This window comes from Grammomys surdaster, unplaced genomic scaffold (assembly GCF_004785775.1).
Source record: "Grammomys surdaster isolate TR1022 unplaced genomic scaffold, NIH_TR_1.0 129, whole genome shotgun sequence".
Taxonomy (NCBI): Eukaryota; Metazoa; Chordata; class Mammalia; order Rodentia; family Muridae; genus Grammomys; species Grammomys surdaster.
Window position 1 is genome coordinate 15,292,356 of NW_021604587.1, and position 18,196 is coordinate 15,310,551.

General features: G+C 43.0%; 1 protein-coding gene across 1 annotated transcript; it reads right to left on the bottom strand.

Annotated features, from left to right (window-relative positions):
* Positions 1-2,511: 2,511 nt before the first annotated feature.
* Positions 2,512-17,669, bottom strand: Crls1 (cardiolipin synthase 1). Its single transcript, XM_028754900.1, has 7 exons — positions 17,224-17,669; positions 14,204-14,341; positions 8,979-9,108; positions 8,424-8,509; positions 7,340-7,408; positions 4,976-5,067; positions 2,512-2,834 (listed from the first exon to the last, which is right to left on the bottom strand). Exons 1-7 carry the CDS (start codon positions 17,527-17,529, stop codon positions 2,747-2,749), a joined length of 909 nt encoding a protein of 302 aa, XP_028610733.1. The 5' UTR covers positions 17,530-17,669; the 3' UTR covers positions 2,512-2,746.
* Between the last annotated feature and the right edge of the window lie 527 nt (positions 17,670-18,196).

An 18,196-nucleotide genomic window follows, 5' to 3' on the forward strand; every position in this document is an offset into this window, starting at 1 on the left:
TCAAAGCAAGGGCAGGCGCTAAAAAGCCCTGAACCTTTACATCCATATTATACTTAGGTTAAGCTAAGGAGAAAGGCCTCTAGTATGTGGAGGAGACCCCAGCTCCTGACCCTACCTGTACCCTGCTACTCTAAACACAAGGTAGAGCAGGTCTTTAAGGTCAGATGGTCTGGAACCAGTAAGTTTTACAATGTAGGGAAAGGGCTGCATCTAAGTGCACTTCATTGATTGGGAAACTTATACAGTCTCATAAACACACATCACAGGACCACCCAAGTGGAAGCAAGGCACGGGGGTTTTTCCAGTTTTTATTTTTCATTATGTTAACAATAGAAGATTCCCCAAAGTTTAAAAAAAAACTTTGAAAAATAGAAAGTTTCATACTATTTACATGACACATGAGCACAGGTTCCAGTATCATACAAACATCCCACGAGAAACAGTAAGAAGGCATGATGTCATTCTCTGCCTTTTAGATGCAAAGCCTAATACACGTATTCTCCCTTTTGACTCCTGTGTTATCTGTTATCCTGATACATAAACTAATTGGTACCTGAGAGGCTGGAAGACTACTAGTGAACTTCAATGCCTTCTATTTTGTTTGTTTTTTATTTTCAAAATGTACTGCATTTTAAAGCTCTGTACACCTTTATACTACCCACAGCTAAGTTTATTCTCACTTTTCAAATGGTCAAGTATTAATCACATGAACTGTTAATGTGTTTATAGATTTAAAATTGAAGCATAAGAATGTATAGTCATGCTGTGTGTGGTATGTATCTAATCTCAGGAAATTCCCTCCTGTTTTTCTTTGTTTCCATGTTACCAACTATGTTTTTTTTTTTTAATTTCTTTTTTTTTTTTTAACATGAAATGCTTTTTTATAGCATGTTTTACAAGGGGAGGGGGTAAGAGGGGCCAGGTGGTGGAAAAGTACAAAATCTTCTTGGCCTGTGCCTTGAAACATGTCATGGTCTATACGGTACACTGCCTTGAATTATGTTCTACCTGCTGTTCTTCAGAAGATATGGTACACTGCTTGAGTTATGGTCTCCCTGCTATTCTTAAGATGATATGGTACACTGCTTTGAGTCTATCTGCAGTTGCTAAGCAGGATCTTGCAGTTGCCAAGCTTCAGAGGACATTGTGCTGGTGGGGAAAGGTAGGGGGTGAGGGTAAGGGCGAGGGTCCTGGCTTCTGGCATCTCCCCCTTCTCTGTTTAGTTAGAGAAGGCATCTTATGATCAATCCCAACTATGTGAATTTTGAATTTGGATGTCTAATTATGGGAGGTCTTAGACAAGTTCACAACCCCAAAACACTGATGTGAGACGAATCACATCGATGGTCGAAGGTTTTAGGCTGTCGACGATGGGCAACGTCAAGGGACTCCGATGTGGGTGAAAGGAGGGTGAGAGCCCTGTCTTAGGCCATGTAGGCTGCACCCACTCCCAGCACCACGCACTCCTTTTCGGCTGCATTGGGTGGGCCCATGGGAAGTGGACCTACAATAATCCCGTCATTGGGCTAACTCACAGCCATCCTAGTCTCTTGTAAATGTTCAAGTTACCAACCATTTGTCAGTTTGGGGTGTAATATTGTCATAAAGGAAGGCTCCCCAATGTTAGCGGCCATATCAAGGGCGGCCTTGGTTTAGGAAAAAGCCAATTTTTGTTGTGGTGATCGAGAGGCCAAGCTCTCTAGCGAGAGAAACGAGGGCAAAGCCAGGCATACCAGGAACCCTTCTGGAGGGCGTGGAAGTTTAGCGGTCGACCGTAGGGGGAGGCAGGGGAACTGGCAGCTGTGTCAGTTTCCTGCGGAGTCACTTCTGGATCCTCTTCAATTTTCGGCTGATGGTAATGAACTTCAACCGTCTTCTTGATGGCAGCATCAACCTGGTTCCGTGGATGACAGGTCGCGGGCGACGATCTCTGTCTTGCTCAATCTTGATGTCGTGCGCACATCCTCTCAATGAGGGTCCGTCCAGAGGGGTCCGTGCCTCGAGCCCCACGTCTGGGTGCCACTTGACCCGACCGGCAGGTCCTAGTTATTCGTGGGGGCGAGGAGGACTGCAACCTGCTATTCTTCAGAAGGTATGGTACACTGCTTGAGTTATGGTCTCCCTGCTATTCTTCAGATGATATGGTACACTGCTTTGAGTCTATCTGCAGTTGCCAAGCAGGATCTTGCAGTTGCCAAGCTTCAGGGAACCTTGTGCAGGTGGGAAAAGGTAGGGGGTGAGGGTAAGAGCGAGGATCCTGGCTTCTGGCCCATCTGGATTAGAACTTCTAATAGCAGGCATCACGGGTGATTCATTTTTACCTGGGATGCTGCGTGAGTTCAAGCTCCTGGGAGTCCCTGTTTCTCTCGGTTTTCTGGGGTTGGGTACGGAGCTGCCGCTTGTGACCTGCTCTATGCTCGGGCCCAAACCGGAAGTCCCCCCTATGTTTTTTAAAAACATAAAAAAATAAGAATAACTAGAATAATTCATTTCACAAATTAATCAAAAACCTAAGATTAAAAATTCTACATTATAGTTTTATTTGTATTTAAAAATACACTGGAAATTCTGTATAGGCCCATGATCGAGCTTATTTTTGATGTACATTTCTTCGGTTTTGAAGACATGGTTTGTCTGACAAGACCTTTCGCAAGCTGACCACCAAGATCGGGAAAGTCCTGTAGCTTTCGCTGGCGCTGCTGCCGATGACACAAGTTGCTTCCTTGCTGCTGGATCTGGGTGCCTCTCATTTGCCCTTTATCACCTGAACAGTTTTCCGACCATAGTGATAATAACTGTATGCTGACGCGGCTGTAGTGAATGCTGTACAACACCTTGAAAGGAGAGAAACAGGAGTCAGCTGTCAAATCCAAAAACACCAACAGCAGAACTCATGAAGCACACATGTAAAAATGAGCCAAGAAAAGAGGACTGTGTGATGAAACTGTCTAACTACAAAATTTAAATTCATAGCTTCCTTTAAGATTTCATTTAAACTGGTGATGTCAAATAAAAGCCATCTAGTTACCGAGGCCTAAGACCAGTAGTGCTAGTAACTGTCCTTTCCCACACACAACCCTAAGTGTTTTATGTTCTCATTTTTCTCCCACAAAAACATAGTCACAGAGACATGAATGGAGACAACTGTAAAAAAGACTATGTATATTGAGAGATATGGCTCAAACTAGACAGTTCCTACTTAAGACTGCTTGGTGTCTACCTAAAGTCATGCAATACCCTGAAGCAAAAACAAAAGATCAGGGCTGGAGAGATGGCTCAGCGGTTAAGAGCACTAACTGCTCTTCCAGAGGTCCTGTGTTCAACTCCCAGCAACCACATGGTAGTTCACAACCATCTGTAATGGGATCTGAAGCCCTCTACTGGTGTGTCTGAAGACAGCTACAGTATACTCATACATAAATAAATCTTTAAAAAAAATTTAAAAAACAAACAAAAACAAAAAAAACAAAAAAAACAGGAGATCAGTTTATATCTGGATGCAGTTTATTTGAGAGAAAAAGATCCTCCATTAATACCCCAAAATACAAAAAGGAAAAAAAATCCTTATTTTATGTAAGAAAATAAAGTTTAGACTGTATCATTTTAAATTCAACTTTGTTCAGGGATCTAAAGTGAGTTTCAAATATAATTAAATGTTTACCAAATATCGCTAAATGTCAACATGGCAGCCTATTTAGAAGACTTGAAAGTTTGAATTTGACATATTTCAAGATATTTACAACTGAAGAATCAGCACATTGAAACAAAATTCAAAGTGCTTGCACTGGGTGTCCTCCCATTGCACCCCTCTACTAGGCTGGGTCTTTAATACTACTGTCCAGTGTCTGCTTGGCATCCAGTTCACCTATCGCTATGGCTCAAATAACACTTCCTTCCTGTAGTTATCGCTCTTCTTACTTTCTCTTCCTCCAAAACTCTTAACACATTAGCAATCCTTCTTATCCCTCCCAGTTGTAACTTCTGTGCTCCATGCCTTACAGTAAGACCAAGACTGATAGGTGCACCCTGGTTAGTTGTGTTACAATTGGACTAAGAATGACCGTGTACGTTGGTTAGTTGTGTTAATCACTATCTATTGTAAAAAGCAGTGCATCAGTTAACATATGGGTATACAGACAGGAACTAAGGGAGGCAACTCATTACTATGTTCATTTAGCAGGCCTACGCCTTAGCCAGCCAACGGTTTGGGGGTCCTGTTAAAGGAACCTGGCTTTAGGTCCATTTTGTGGAGTAGGTTTTAAATACAATAAGGAAGTAGTTGGTTACTCCCATAATATTTATGCCACTACTGCAAACATGGGTAATCTTCCACTTGCTATTGTAGCCCTCAGGGTTTACAGCTGGGTAACTATTGCTTAGGAGAGACTATGGGATGCACAGTACAAATAGAAGAGTTCTAGCACACTCCCTACCTGCAAGGCTCAGGGATTAACATGCAAGAAGCAGAGGAAAATTATTACAGCCAAAGGTAGTGGGTATTTGCCACAGAACAGTATTTATTGGACATGACAAAGACACTGCACACATGAAATTATAGTAGCTGACTGTATGCATGCACAAACCAGCTAAAGACTCGGCATGGATACTGTAGAGACTCAAAGTTCAACCCCTTTCTGAGGAGCTATTGAAAACTGAGGGCTTCTGGGTGAGAGAAAACTTTCTTTAGGGCTATGGCTCCTGAGTGCCCATGCTCCAGTATACCTAGGCACTCAGTAGCATTGAGTGGACTCGGTGCAAAACAAAGTCAGGAAAAAGAGTGGGGAGGAGAACAGGAAGAGAGGGAAAGATGGTGGCCACCGCTTGTCTACCTCATGTTCATTACACACTTCAAGAACAAAGTCATTCCAGACTTATCACAACAAGCCACTGTACTGATATTCTCTGAATAATTCTAAGTTTACCATAGTAAATTAAGTAACTTTATAGTTTGAATGTAAATTTGAAGTAAACTTACCATAGTATCTGAAGATAAATGCTGTCAGCATAATTGAAAACTGGAGCTGCCAAAGAAGCTGCCACCAAAATTAACTGGACTGCTGTATTTACCTTAAAAATAAAGGCATTAGAAATCAACAGTGTCAAGCTGTTTTAAGCTTTTGAGGCAAAGGTATTCTCATCATGATATACTCTAGGCATTCTGGATATTGACTGGCATTATCCATATCAAAGTTGGCATTCCCGGGTGAGAGTACCAGATCAGAGTCACTAACTGACCCATCTGTCCACATAGGTACCCTTCATTTATAATGAGGGCAGGGACAACTATCAGAAAGTACCACCCCTTGAATTTCATAGCAATTCAATGATGCTATACAATTCGTTGCCCTTGTCCTTAGCTGTCCACATGCAGCTCTGTAAACATGAAACAATGAAGTGGCTTCTCCTTGGGTGAAAGGACACAGTAAGCACTAGAGTAAAACCTGGAACCCAGACTTCCAAGGCCACTTGACTTGCTGCCTGCGTACCCATTTATTGCTGTGAAATCTTCTAGGGAAATAAACACTGTTTACCCTCAACAGCACAAAACAGAACCAGAAAGAGTCAGAAGACATTCTATGAAACAACCTGAGCATGGGGCAGTTAAGGAAGGTGTAACACTCCCTGGTCCTGTTATTTATCGCATGACAGTGATCACACCTTGACCTTAAATAATGTGTTTTTCAGAACAAGTGTTTACTGGTGCATTTGTCCCAGCACTTCAAGTGACTTTCTATAGAGTGCTACATTCAAACTGCTGCACTTGACACAAAGCCACATGAAGACAAAAGCTCCCTCTTAGAGTGCTAATATTCTGTGCCAGGGAGCATAATACAAAAACAATGGTCCCTCTGTGTTAAAGATACCTAATCTGTTACATCTCTGCTATAAGAAATGGAATGGAAGGATAGCTTCAGTGAACTTATCAAGGTATTGATTCCTTTGCTGTGCAAAGGTTGATGTACATTTATGATCTTGAAAGACTTAGCAAAACACAATAGACAACTTAGACTGGTTATTAGTGAGAACAATTGTCTGTTCCCTTTTCATCTAACACTCTTTAAAAATAGAAGGGTTGGGGCTAGATATGCCTCAGCAGGGTAAAGAGACAGGAAATCCCTGCAGCTAAGGCAAGCTCAAGATTCAACTAGAAGACTCTGCCTCAACCAATAATTGTGGAAAGCGAGAGGAAGATTACACCAACATCAGTCTACACACACACACACACACACACACCATACTATACTACACATAGGTACCTGTAATTAAAATGAATAAATGAATGACAGGAAAAGCACAAGAAACTCTTCATAATTTTGCATCTCAACCAAAGAGTACTCACATCTCACTTCTCAACTGCCCTATGATCTCATTCAAGGTATAATTCTTTTTTTTTTTTTTTTTGGGGGGGGGGGTTTTGAGACAGTGTTTCTCTGTGTAGCCCTGATTGTCCTGGAACTCACTCTGTAGACCAGGCTGGCCTTGAACTCAGAAATCAGCCTGCCTCTGCCTCCCAAGTGCTGGGATTAAAGGCGTGCCCCATTACTGCGAGGCTCAAGGTATAATTCTTAAAACCATTAACAAAGATAAACTGGCCAGGCAGTGGTGGCGCACGCCTTTAATCCCAGCACTTGGGAGGCAGAGGCAGGCTGATTTCTGAGTTCAAGGCCAGCCTGGTCTACAGAGTGAGTTCCAGGACAGCCCGGGCTATAAAGAGAAACCCTGTCTTGAAAAACAAAACAACAACAACAAAAAAAAAAACAACAAACAAACAAAGATAAACTACACATACTAACAATCTAAAAAAATTAGAAGACAGATATGACCCATTTTCTAGTCCCTCTAATCAATGCATTTAAATTCATCTCATTCTCAAGTTGGTAAGACAGCTAGCTCATCAATCAATCAAGTGTAGCCAAACCTAACAACCTGAGTTCAATTCCCAGGACCCACAAGATGGAAGGAGAGAACTGACCTCCACAAGATGTCTCTGCCCTCCACCCGTGTACACGTACACACTTATAAACAAACTTTTAACAATGTTCTCATTCTTTTTTTTTAAAGGTTTTTATTTATTTTTTATATATGAGTACACTGTAGCTGTTTTCAGACACACCAGAAGAGGGCATCAGATCTTATTACAGATGGTTGTGAGCCACCATGTGGTTGCTGGGATTTGAACTCAGGACCTCTAGAAGTGTAGTCAGTGCTCTTAACCACTGAGCCATCTCTCCAGCCCTCAATGTTCTCATTCTAAGCTGCTCCTGACTTATATTCATTTCATTATAAGAAAAGTTCATAAAGGACTGACATCTTTTAAAGACTGCTATGAGCATCTTACCTTGCTGATGAATGTTGGTTTTAACCTAGCAGTGGCATAGCAAGGATTGAAGTACTTAGCTAGTGTTCGCTGGCAAAAGAAAAAAAAGTTGCAATTTATCATTCAGGTTTCTAACAAAAGTTACTAGTGCTTACCCTATGCCCAGCCCCAATGTATACATATCTTGCTTATTAAGTCAAATAAGCACGATTTACATACTTTGTTTTGTTATAATGAGACTACTAAAAATAAGATTCTTCAAAATATAAATTTGTCAAGTACTGCACAATTGTATTCAGTCACTCCCACAGTTTGCTTTACATAGTCACTAAAGAAACTTACGTTACTCTCTTTTACAGGTTAAAAAGCAAAATAAATAAAATATATCTCTATTTTTCCTGAGAACCAAAGGTAATGCTATACTTATGTGCTCAAATATTTACAGAGCCAATGAACAGTATGTAAACAAGCTATTCCATTCTTCTATGATTGATTTTAAAAAACACTTCTACACCATCCATAGTGAATAAGTGAAGCATTAGACAGCTTGGAGGCAGGAAACACTTCTAACAGTCTGCTGGCTGCCCTGGGCTTCATACACCATCAACTGGAGAGCTGGACTTAAAATAGAAACTAGGCTTTTGTTTGTTTGCTTTGTGATTAGGATCTCACTGTAGCCTTGTAGCCCTAGAGTAGCCTCAGTCTCATAGAGATCCACCTGCTTCTGCCTCTGGAATGCTGAGGTTAAAAGCATGTGTCAGCACACCCAGCTGACAAATCTAGCTTGTTTTGTTTTTATTTCGAGACAGGGTTTCTCTGTGTAGCCCTGGCTATCCTGGAACTCACTCTGTAGACCAGGCTGGCCTCGAACTCAGAAATCCGCCTGCCTCTGCCTCCCAAGTGCTGGGATTAAAGGCGTGCGCTACCACTGCCCAAATCTAGCTTTCAAAATGACTATTCATATGTTCAAATTGCAGGGTATGTTTTTTTCTAATTCCTGATAAATAAATTAAGAAATAACTGCCATAAATAACTCTCCGACGGTGAAACTGCATTCAACAACTAAGCTAGAAGTAATGCTAAAGGACTATGCTCCGACGCTTACCGGTGTTGGCAGAGTTCGGTATCTGACGTAAAACACAGCAGCGATCAACATTACATCTCTTGAAATTATCATGTAAGTGAGTGGGACTGAAAGTCAAATATAAAATAATTTTAATGAGTTTAAAAATTACTAATAGATACCATGACTGCAGTAAAGACTCATTCAGTCTATTCGATGTTTCCCTTAAGTGAGGTTTTGTAGTAAATATTTACTGATAATTGAGGCCCCTACAGTGAAGCCCTGATCTTTGTGTTCCTTCCAGCAATCAGAGTGAACTGCAGGCTCTGGTTCTGTGACTTAGCTACCTCTAGAATTCCAATCTGCTCACCATGCTTTCTCAATTAATTTTATACACAGTTATCTAGCATAACAAGGATACAAATTCTGTAATAAACAGTGTGACTGTGATAAGCAAAACAGCTTATTTAAAATCGAGGAAACAGTTTAAAGTTGAAAATATATTTTGGAAGAAAAATCATTTCTTTCAAGAAAAGGCCTAAGCTCACCACCATTGTTCCTCCTTGTTATTTAAGGTACGCACGACAGTGTTCTTACCTGGAATAAGATCTGCATAGGTCAAGCTAATATATAAGATGCTGATAAGAACTTTATCAGCAAGTGGATCAAGAGCACTTCCCAAAGCTGATTTTTGATTGGCCCAGTTTCGAGCAATAAATCCATCCAACTGAAAATAGAAGCGTTTTTAAAAATAAATGTCATAATTCAAGCAGAATAGATAATTTGAAACTTTAAGAGATACCAGACAAACAACTATACTTTCAGAAAATATCAGTAAAATCTCATTTCTTATCCCCAAACATTCTTCTCTTTCAGTTTTTAAAAAAACAATTAGTCTGAAATGAATTTCACATTTATACTACTGTTCTTTCTCCATCAAAGTGTCCTTCTGATTTCTCACTATTTTTATAACATACCCATGTGGGATGAACCCAAACACAGATGTAGAAATAAAGAACCCCAACAAAACTCAAAGAAAGCAGACTGACCGAGAGGGACTAGGAGCCTACTCTTTTGAGCCAAAGTGGACCCCTTTCAGGACTACTTTTTAACTGTGACATTCAGCTTCCACATCCTTGTTTTATTGTAGTATCTGACTCCTGTGGGTTCTTTATTTCAATGTAGTGTGTGTGTGTCTAAGCCATGTGTGTGTGGTGTCCAAAGAGGCCAAAGGAGACTGTCAGATCCTCTGGGCTGGAGGTACAGGCAGCTGGCAGCTGTCTGATGTGGGTACTGAAATTCAATCTCAGGTCGGCTGTCCTGGCAGAACCATCTCTCTTATCTAACTCATTGTAAGATTATTTCTCAACCTTAAAATTTATTGTGTTCAAAAGATTAGGCTGGAGTTCAGTGAAGAGTGCTGACTAGCTAGCTTCTGTGAGGCTCTGGGTTTGGGTTTAATGACCTGCACTCCTCCCCCCCCTTCTCTCTTTCTCTGACACACACAATTTTAGTATCACTATTAATTCAATGTTCTGATTATGCTTGTATTACCTATATTTGAGTGAAAAACTTAATCTTCTGTACCTACCCTAGTTAAAATGCTAATACTTAACTATCTTTTGTTGATTTGTTTTGTTTCTTTTTTTTTAAATAAATCTATTTATTTTATATGAGTACATTGTAGTTCTCTGCAGACACACCAGAAGAGGGCACCAGATCTCATTATAGGTGGTTGTGAGCCACCATAAGGTTGCTGGGAATTAACTCAGGACCTCTGGAAGAACAGTCCAGTGCTCTTAACCATTGAGCCATCTCTCCAGCCCTATTTTGTTTCTTAAGAGGGTTTTTCTGTGTAGTCCTGCCTGTCCTGGAATTCGTTCTATAGACAGTTTGACCTTGAACTCAGAGATCAATCTGCCTCTGCCTTCCAAGTGCTAGGATTAAAGGTGTGTTCCATTGCCTGGCTTTTTTCTCTTCTCTTTTTTCTTTCTTGCCTGCCTTCCTTCCTTTCTTTCTTTTTTTGAAAGAGGATCTCACTACTACATAGACCAGGCTGGCCTTTGAACTCATAGAAATTCTCCTGTTTCTGCCTCCCAAGAGCTGGGATTAAAAGCATCAACATCATGCCTGGCAAATTACTTTTTTTTAATTACTTATTTTGATTAAGAACAATATTTTAAAGCACAGATCACACTTGGTTGACAAGTTTTTTAACATAAAAACTGAATCTCCAGCTTAGTTTGAGAAAGGGCCAGACTTGGGTCATTGGGGCCACAAAAGAGCCAAAATCAGGTGCTACCTAGTTCCATGGCACAGACAGAAATGTCCTATTTAGCCCAGGCTCTGATGTATGGTACTCACTTTATTTAACTTTATTCTTCAACAAATGTTTGAAATTTCTATGAAAACAATAAAAACTAACTTGTTTACAATCAGGCATGATACCTTTAAAAGACAGTAAGTCCTCCTCATTGCAAGTATTCCAGTAAGTTCAAGGAGACAGCCGTACAGGAGTAGGTTAGAAACTGGCCTAGGCCTGGGATGATCCCTAGCCTATCACAGCAAAAGAAAATCCATCCGAAACAACACAAACAGAACAGCAGAGAGAACTAACTGGTTCAAGTCCTGGCTTTGCATTCCCTTCTTACACTGACCTTGAGCAAGGCAGGTACCTGGCCTTACTCCTGTTTAAAACAGGTAATACCCACCCTACACACGCCTTGGCTACCTTCAGCAAGAAATACATTAATACTTACTCAGTCTCCTAGCAAGTCACTAACACACAAAGGGCAGTCACCAACTACCCCAATCACAATCAGAACAGTCTATCAGCTTTCTTCTTCTTCCTCGCCCCCTTCCCCTAATCCTCTAGGCTTTTTTGTTTGTCTGTCTGTTTTGATTTTTGAGACAGGTTCTCTTACTTTGCAGCCCAGAGCCCACTATGCAGACTTCACTGGTCCAAAACTTGCAACTATCAGCCCACCTTTGGTGTTGGGATTACAGGCCTGCAGCACCATGCTCAGCTATTTTCTTAAGTGAATTAGACACACAATGTCTGCAGTGGGAGCTAAGGCCTTCGAGACCCGGCTTTCTGTAGCTTGTTCTTCACAGTCCACTTTTCGCCATCATCTCCTGTGTCCACTGTTCTCCTAACTCACATCGTCCCTTTGCAAACATGTACAACTCCTTCACTGCACCTCAGACCTCCTCAACACCACTGCCATGCACTTCAGGCCTGCACACAAATGGATAAACACTGCTCAAGAAAAGCACATAACCAACACACAACCTCACAACCTTATGACTGTACCTGTGGGCACTCAATTCCTGGCTACCCTACATCTACTGACAGCATCTATCTTTTCATGCTTAGCTATCAGGTCACCCATGACCTACGTCACTCCTACTAACTGCTCTCACTCTAGCCCATGGCCATGTCTATTCTCTCCTAGAAGAAAACAGTAAAAGACAGCCAGTCCTCCCCTGTGTTGCACCTAATGCCCGGCCCAGCTGTCCATCTTGTCTTCCCTACTTGAAGCCGATTCCTGTTGGTTTCCCACCCTCGTCCTTCCATCTTCTCTGCACCATCAGCCTTTCCCTCTTCCACAGGGTCTTTTTTGTTGTTGTTGTTTTAGTTTTTCTAGACAGGGTTTCTCTGTGTAGCACTGGCTGTCCTGGAACTCACTCTGTAGACCAGGCTGGCCTCGAACTCAGAAATCCACCTGCCTTTGCCTCCCAAGTGCTGGGATTAAAGGCGTGCGCAACCACTGCCCAGCTCCACAGGGTCTTTTATCACTCAGCTAATGCAAAATATTACACAGTAAACCTATCTCTAAAACAACCATTTCTTGGCCCTTTCTCTGTTCCCCTACAAAGCAAAATTTTCTTAAAAGCAGAGCCAGTCATTACCACCCCTCATTTGCTTATCAGCTTAGGCCAATCTTCCTCATGTTTCTAGAAAATTCTCCTGCAGATCACCCCTGTGCTATCAGGTGACCTCAGCACAACAGCTGGTTACCATCTCTGGGGCACCTCCTGCCCAAGCTCCCCTTCCCACTCTCTCCTAACACCCCGCCCCCTCAGGCTTCTGTTTCTTTCCTCCTGCCCACCTCTCCCTCTCCCTCACACCACTCTCCTCACTTAGATCCTGTCAGCTCCCCCTCTGAAGGCCTCCGCTCTACATTACTGGCTCAGCTAGAGCAGGCATTAGAAGCTGGGTGTTTTCCCCGAAACTGTTCTGTCTCGTGCCTCCCATCCCTGAAAGAGTTACTTCCATGTACCTTGGTGAACCTGTTTCACTCCTATCCATCTGTCCGGTATATCAACATATCAGCACTCAGCCTAATCCCCACACAGTCAGATCCTGCCATTCCCCTCTTTAAAGCTGGTGAGTGCAGAGAATCAAAGTCTCCACAGAAAAAGTATGCAGTGTGGTGCCAATTAACTCTGGTTTCCATACAGATCATGTCATACTTGTTAATGGGGCTCTTCCCTCATTCGATGAGGCCATTTCATGTGGCAGTTGATTCCCTACCCCACAAAACCCTCACAAATTAACAAATATAAACAGTGAACCCAATATCTGAAGACAAAAAACTTTACAACCAGTCTAAAATTCTAGGACAGTCTTCCAGCCCACACCAATAATGAGTGGTGAGTTCAGGCTTCAGTGGGAAAGTAGGCCCTGAAGAAGCGGGGAGAGACGGTGAGAAGGGAAAGCTGACATCTTTCAGGAAAGGACAGGTGCTCACGTGAAAGGCTGTACCTGGTGCACACTTAGAAACACCGTAAGACAATGTAGATGCTCACCTCTGTCCACCTTCAGAACCTTCAGTTAATTCTACACTGACCACTCATGCTACTGCTATAGGCAAGTACTGTCTCTATGAACCACAAAAGGAAGGGCAAACGGTTTTAAAGTGCTATACAACCTTTACTTTTGGAAAATGAATTTTCTAGTATCATTAAATAAACAAACAGAGGAAAAACGTTAAAAAAAAAAAAACAACAACCAACTAGGGTTGAAGACATATAAACCGTCCCCTACCCAGGAGCTCCCTGTATGAGAAGATACTGTCTCCATTTCCACATGATCACACTGCCCTGATCTCGTAAGTTTTTCCTCTGCCCTTCACCTCTCCCAATTGTGTCTGTAGGCTTGCAATTTTATAAATCACTTCAGATTGTTTGTGAAAAGGTAAATGATAATACAGCCATATATGATGGTGGTAGTCAGTCAGCAAAGGTAACAGAGCCTTTTATCATAAAATTATTTTCCCAATTCTACCTTGATGTCACACTCTCGAGCCCCTCTCCTTGTGCACATGCTGAGGAAGTAGAAGAAAGCATGTCCAGTCTCATCCCAAACCAAGGCCTTCGCTGCACAGCAGTCAGAGGTGAGCGGCTGCAGGCCAGCTCGCAGGGCACACCCTGGTTCCCTGAGACAGTAATGACCATCCACCAGGTGCACATCAGGCTACTTCTTGCACAGCACACAAGCGTTCCAGCCTGCTCGCTCTTTACTTGCTCTACAGCAAGCACTCAACCTTGAGCATTTCTACGGAAGTTTCTCTTTTGAAGAAGTTAACCATCAAGGGTAAAGATTACTTTCTCCTAGGGCTCTCTATGTTTACACGCTCCCTTAAATCTTATAAAAGCAGTTCCATATGGATGCTAAAGACAAGTCCTTACACAAAGTACTAGATCACGCTTATGCTAAGGACATCCTTCCAGAAAAAAGCTAAGGCTAAGCTACAACGGGAGTTACAAACAGCATGGGATTTGAAAGGGAGCAAAAAGCAAATATATTCATAACTTACCAAATCCGTTAGCCCGGCTAAAGCAAAAACACCTAGTGCAACATTAAAATCTTCTTCAAGAATCAGATAGCCCAACACCGGGGCCAGGCCAATTCTCGTCATTGACAACAAATTTGGGATTGTCCATGGATTTTCATACTGAAAAAGACAAACACAGCACAATTTGAATAAAATACTATAAATTCGTACTTTTAAATATATACTTTATTAACTGAAAGGTAAGAAGATAAACTTTAATACGACTTGTAAGCAAAGTATATACATAGAGAATTTTTTTTTTGGTTTTTGTTTGTTTGTTTTTTTTGTTTTTTGTTTTTTCGAGACAGGGTTTCTCTGTATAGCCCTGGCTGTCCTGGAACTCACTCTGTGGACCAGGCTGGCCTCGAACTCAGAAATCCACCTGCCTCTGCCTCCCAAGTGCTGGGATTAAAGGCATGCACCACCACTGCCCCAGAGAAATTTTTAATATAAAAGATGAACATGCCTTACTCACCATATAAACTAGCTTCTCATGACTTCATTAAAGCTAAAGATTTGAAAGATCTTCTAAGTAGCCAAATAGATTAGAATTTTGTCAGAAAAAAAAAAAAACAAATTATCAATTCTAGGTACTCTCTCTCATCAAAAGCTGCTAAATCCAAGACAGACATACATGGAAATGGAAGTTCTGCAAATCTCTCCAAAGAAGCTATGGAGATGTCCAGACACCTTCCTCTCCCTCAAGTAAAAACCTGAGAGCATTTACAGCTCCCACTTGGGATTTTTGATTCCTTGACACTTCATATGGAGCAAAGCTGTTAGACACTGGCACTACCGAAAGGGCTCCTGGCAACTGGGCTGAAAGACAACACTGCCAAAGAGAAAATTCACGAACGCACTCCAACTTTTAAACTCTCCAGTCTACCAAAGCTGAAACACCCTGTGCCATATGGCACAGAAACAACAGACAAGGTCTGTCCCTGGAACCTGAGCTGTTTTCTCCATTGGTCAAGATTCCACCCCCTTGAACGCTGTCTTCAAAGAATCATTTTAACATCCCTTTAAATCAGTAAATCAGTAACCAACTTGCCTAAACCTTAACCTTTTTAGGAAAAAAAAAAAGCAGGATGGTGAGCTTAGTGGGTGTGGGTTCTTGCTGCCCACTCTGACAACCTCAGTTCTCAGAACACACGTGGAGAGTGAAAAGACAATCCAGGGAAGAAGCCAAGATCATTATGTTTGTTCAGTAACAAGTATGTGTGCATGAACCAAAGGAAAAAAGTGGCAATACTCACTTCTCAAATTGTCTTTAAAACTCTCCTACCCACCTACCTCGTAAGAAAAGGCATTTTATAATGAGAACCCAATAGAAAGCGTATTGGTGTAGAGGGATAATACAGTGGTTGTTGGAGTCAGGTGGAGAATACTGTCACTGAAAATTATACAACTTCAAATTCGACAGGGACAATGGCCAAATCAGAAACAATACAACCCTCTACTCTGGAATTTTCTATTCAAGTAGGACTACGTTGTATAGTTGTATGAAAACATGCTCATTTATACCCAGGTTCAAAGATTAGAATGTTCCTGAAATTTAGAAAAAGTGTCAAGCTGGTGAGACAGCTCAGGGAATTTGCCCTGACCTTTGTATGTGTAAGAAAAAGAGTAAGGCTATTGACCACAGTGTGGGACAAAGTCAAATACCGACCCACTATTACAGCAACTCACAAAGGCTGGGGAGAGAGAAAGGGAGCTAGCTCAGGGCTGTGCTAGAAAGCAAAAACTGTCACACTGTGGTCGCACATGCCTTTAATTCGGGTGCTCAAGATGCAGAGGCAGGTGGATCTCAGTTAGAGGACAGCCTGATTACACACAGAAACCGTCTCAAAACTAAAACAAGCAAGCAAAAGCTAGGAATGAAGAGCTCCAAAGTTAGTCTAACTGCCGACAGAGCAAGACTAAATTGAAAGCTGCAAGCAGCCTCATCACTTCCCTTAGTAACAACACAACTACAGCAGGCTATTGGGCCAGTGAGTACGTCTGTGCCCTACAAAAAATGTTCACCAGCCCGGGGGCAGGCCTTTGATCTCAGCACTTCTTGTGAGTTCGAGGCCAGCCGATCAAGTTCCAGGACAGCCAGGGTTGTTACACAGAGAAGAGCTGTCTCGAAAAACAAACCTACAAAAAGTTCATTAATATCTAGTTACTACATTTGTAAAAGTCGACAAAGCTTAATCTCAAATTACCCAACCAGATAACCTGTGGCATACTCGGCCAACTGTGCTGGGAAGGGCTTCAGCCAGGTTGAGGGCAACTTCAAAGCATCCAGCGTTCAAGCTCCAAGAGTTTTAAAGCTATTCCTGAAGCTGTGACCCCTTGCCGGGGTGTGGCCACCTCAGCCCATGCTGTGTAACTGCTGAAAGCAGAGCAGCAGAGTGTCCTCTGAAGACCTAACAATTGAAGATGTAATAATTGCATGAGCTTGCTAACATGACATCAAAAGCTGGGCCACATTCATGCTCTGGTGTCACCTGCTTAGGAAGTTATCTTATCAGGTAAGGTGGACAAATCCTTCTGTTACGTCAAGAATAGTCTTAAGTTTTCTATAATACAAAGTAGAAAGATCTTTTCATTACAACCTAAGCCAAATAATTATCCTTCGTGCTACTATTTAAGTTTACAAAGGCCAAAGGATGATGTAAATCTGCACAAACGAATAGAAGGGTCGTTCTTAAGATTCCGCGGAACTTAACCTATATACACTGAAGATTCACTTCAAAACATTAAAAATAGATTTTTAACTAGACGAGCGACAGTTGTTTTTACCAATGCAACGTGCAGACACACCTCCCATTAGCGGGTGTGGACAGAAGGGGATTACAGAGGGTTCCAACTTGGCCAGAGACTGTACCCGGCTGGGGCCCCCTGAAGTTCACCGAGATCGAACGTCCTGGCTGCCCGTAACTTCCCAGAACACGGGGTGAGTGTCGCGACAGAGCCCGTCACCTGCGTCCGGGCGCTCCGCCGACCCTCGTACGTACCGAGCTGGCGGCGCTCGCCGGAACCCACCCGGCGCTGGGGGCCTGCGCGGCGGCACCTCCTCCGGCGGCGGACTCCGGGGCTGCCTTCCCCGCGCCGGAGCAATGGGTCCGCGGGCCGGCACCAGGCAGCCGCAAGGCGAACGCAGCCGGACGCAGCCGCCAGCGCTCGGCCAGGCAGCCCAGGCAGCAGGCCGCGGGCGGCAGCAGCGCCCTGTGGGAGCCGCCCCTGCCGAGCCGCGCCCCCGGAGGCCGGACGGCCACGCGAAGGGGCCCCCACGCGCCGCGCGCCACGCGCCAAGCCAGCATGGCCTTGTGGCCTCCACGGAATTCAAGAGTCGAGAACTCAGAAGCCTCTAGCACCGGCCGCCAGCTTCTCTATAGAAATCGAGCGGTGCCAAGGCCGTACGGATAGCGCCATACTAATTTCTACACTCTGGCACTTTCCGCTTATACAGGTGGCCTGAACCGCCAAGGGAGGCCGCTTTCACGACGTTTTCACGACACCCAGCAGCTCGGCTCAATGGCGCCCTCAGGCGGCAGCGGCAAGCACGTGCAGCTAAGGGCAGCGGGCTAGAAGATATGGCTAGAGGGCAGAGTAGCTTGTGCCTGCAGGCTAAGAAGAATGACAGGTAGGGAAGACCAAGAGTGTGTGCCACGTGGCCACAGGAAGCCGTTATCTCAGGCCATGCCTGATGCCAAGTGGCCAGCAGCTGTGCGTGGCTCTGTATTACCACGGGAGGAGATTTAAAGCATCAGTGTTGGCATCAAAGTAGTAAGTACTTGCTCTGCTTTTTGAGCACTAAATGCATATGAATAGGCCCTAAGCAGCAAAGGGATATGTCAATAATAGCAATCACTAATTGCTTACTTGGGAAAAGTGCTTACTGTATACATTATAGTGCCATTATTTATCTTCTTAACAACTCTAACATACTTTCTGTTTTTGCCTTTACTTTTACAGGTATAGAAACCT

Coding starts and splice junctions, on each gene's coding strand:
- Crls1 (XM_028754900.1), bottom strand. CDS start 17,529: ATGCTGGCTTGGCGCGTGGCGCGCGGCGCGTGGGGGCCCCTTCGCGTG. Junction 5,068..7,339: donor AACCAACATTCATCAGCAAG/GTAAGATGCTCA, acceptor TTTATTTTTAAG/GTAAATACAGCAGTCCAGTT. Junction 2,835..4,975: donor ATTTATCTTCAGATACTATG/GTAAGTTTACTT, acceptor TCTCCTTTCAAG/GTGTTGTACAGCATTCACTA.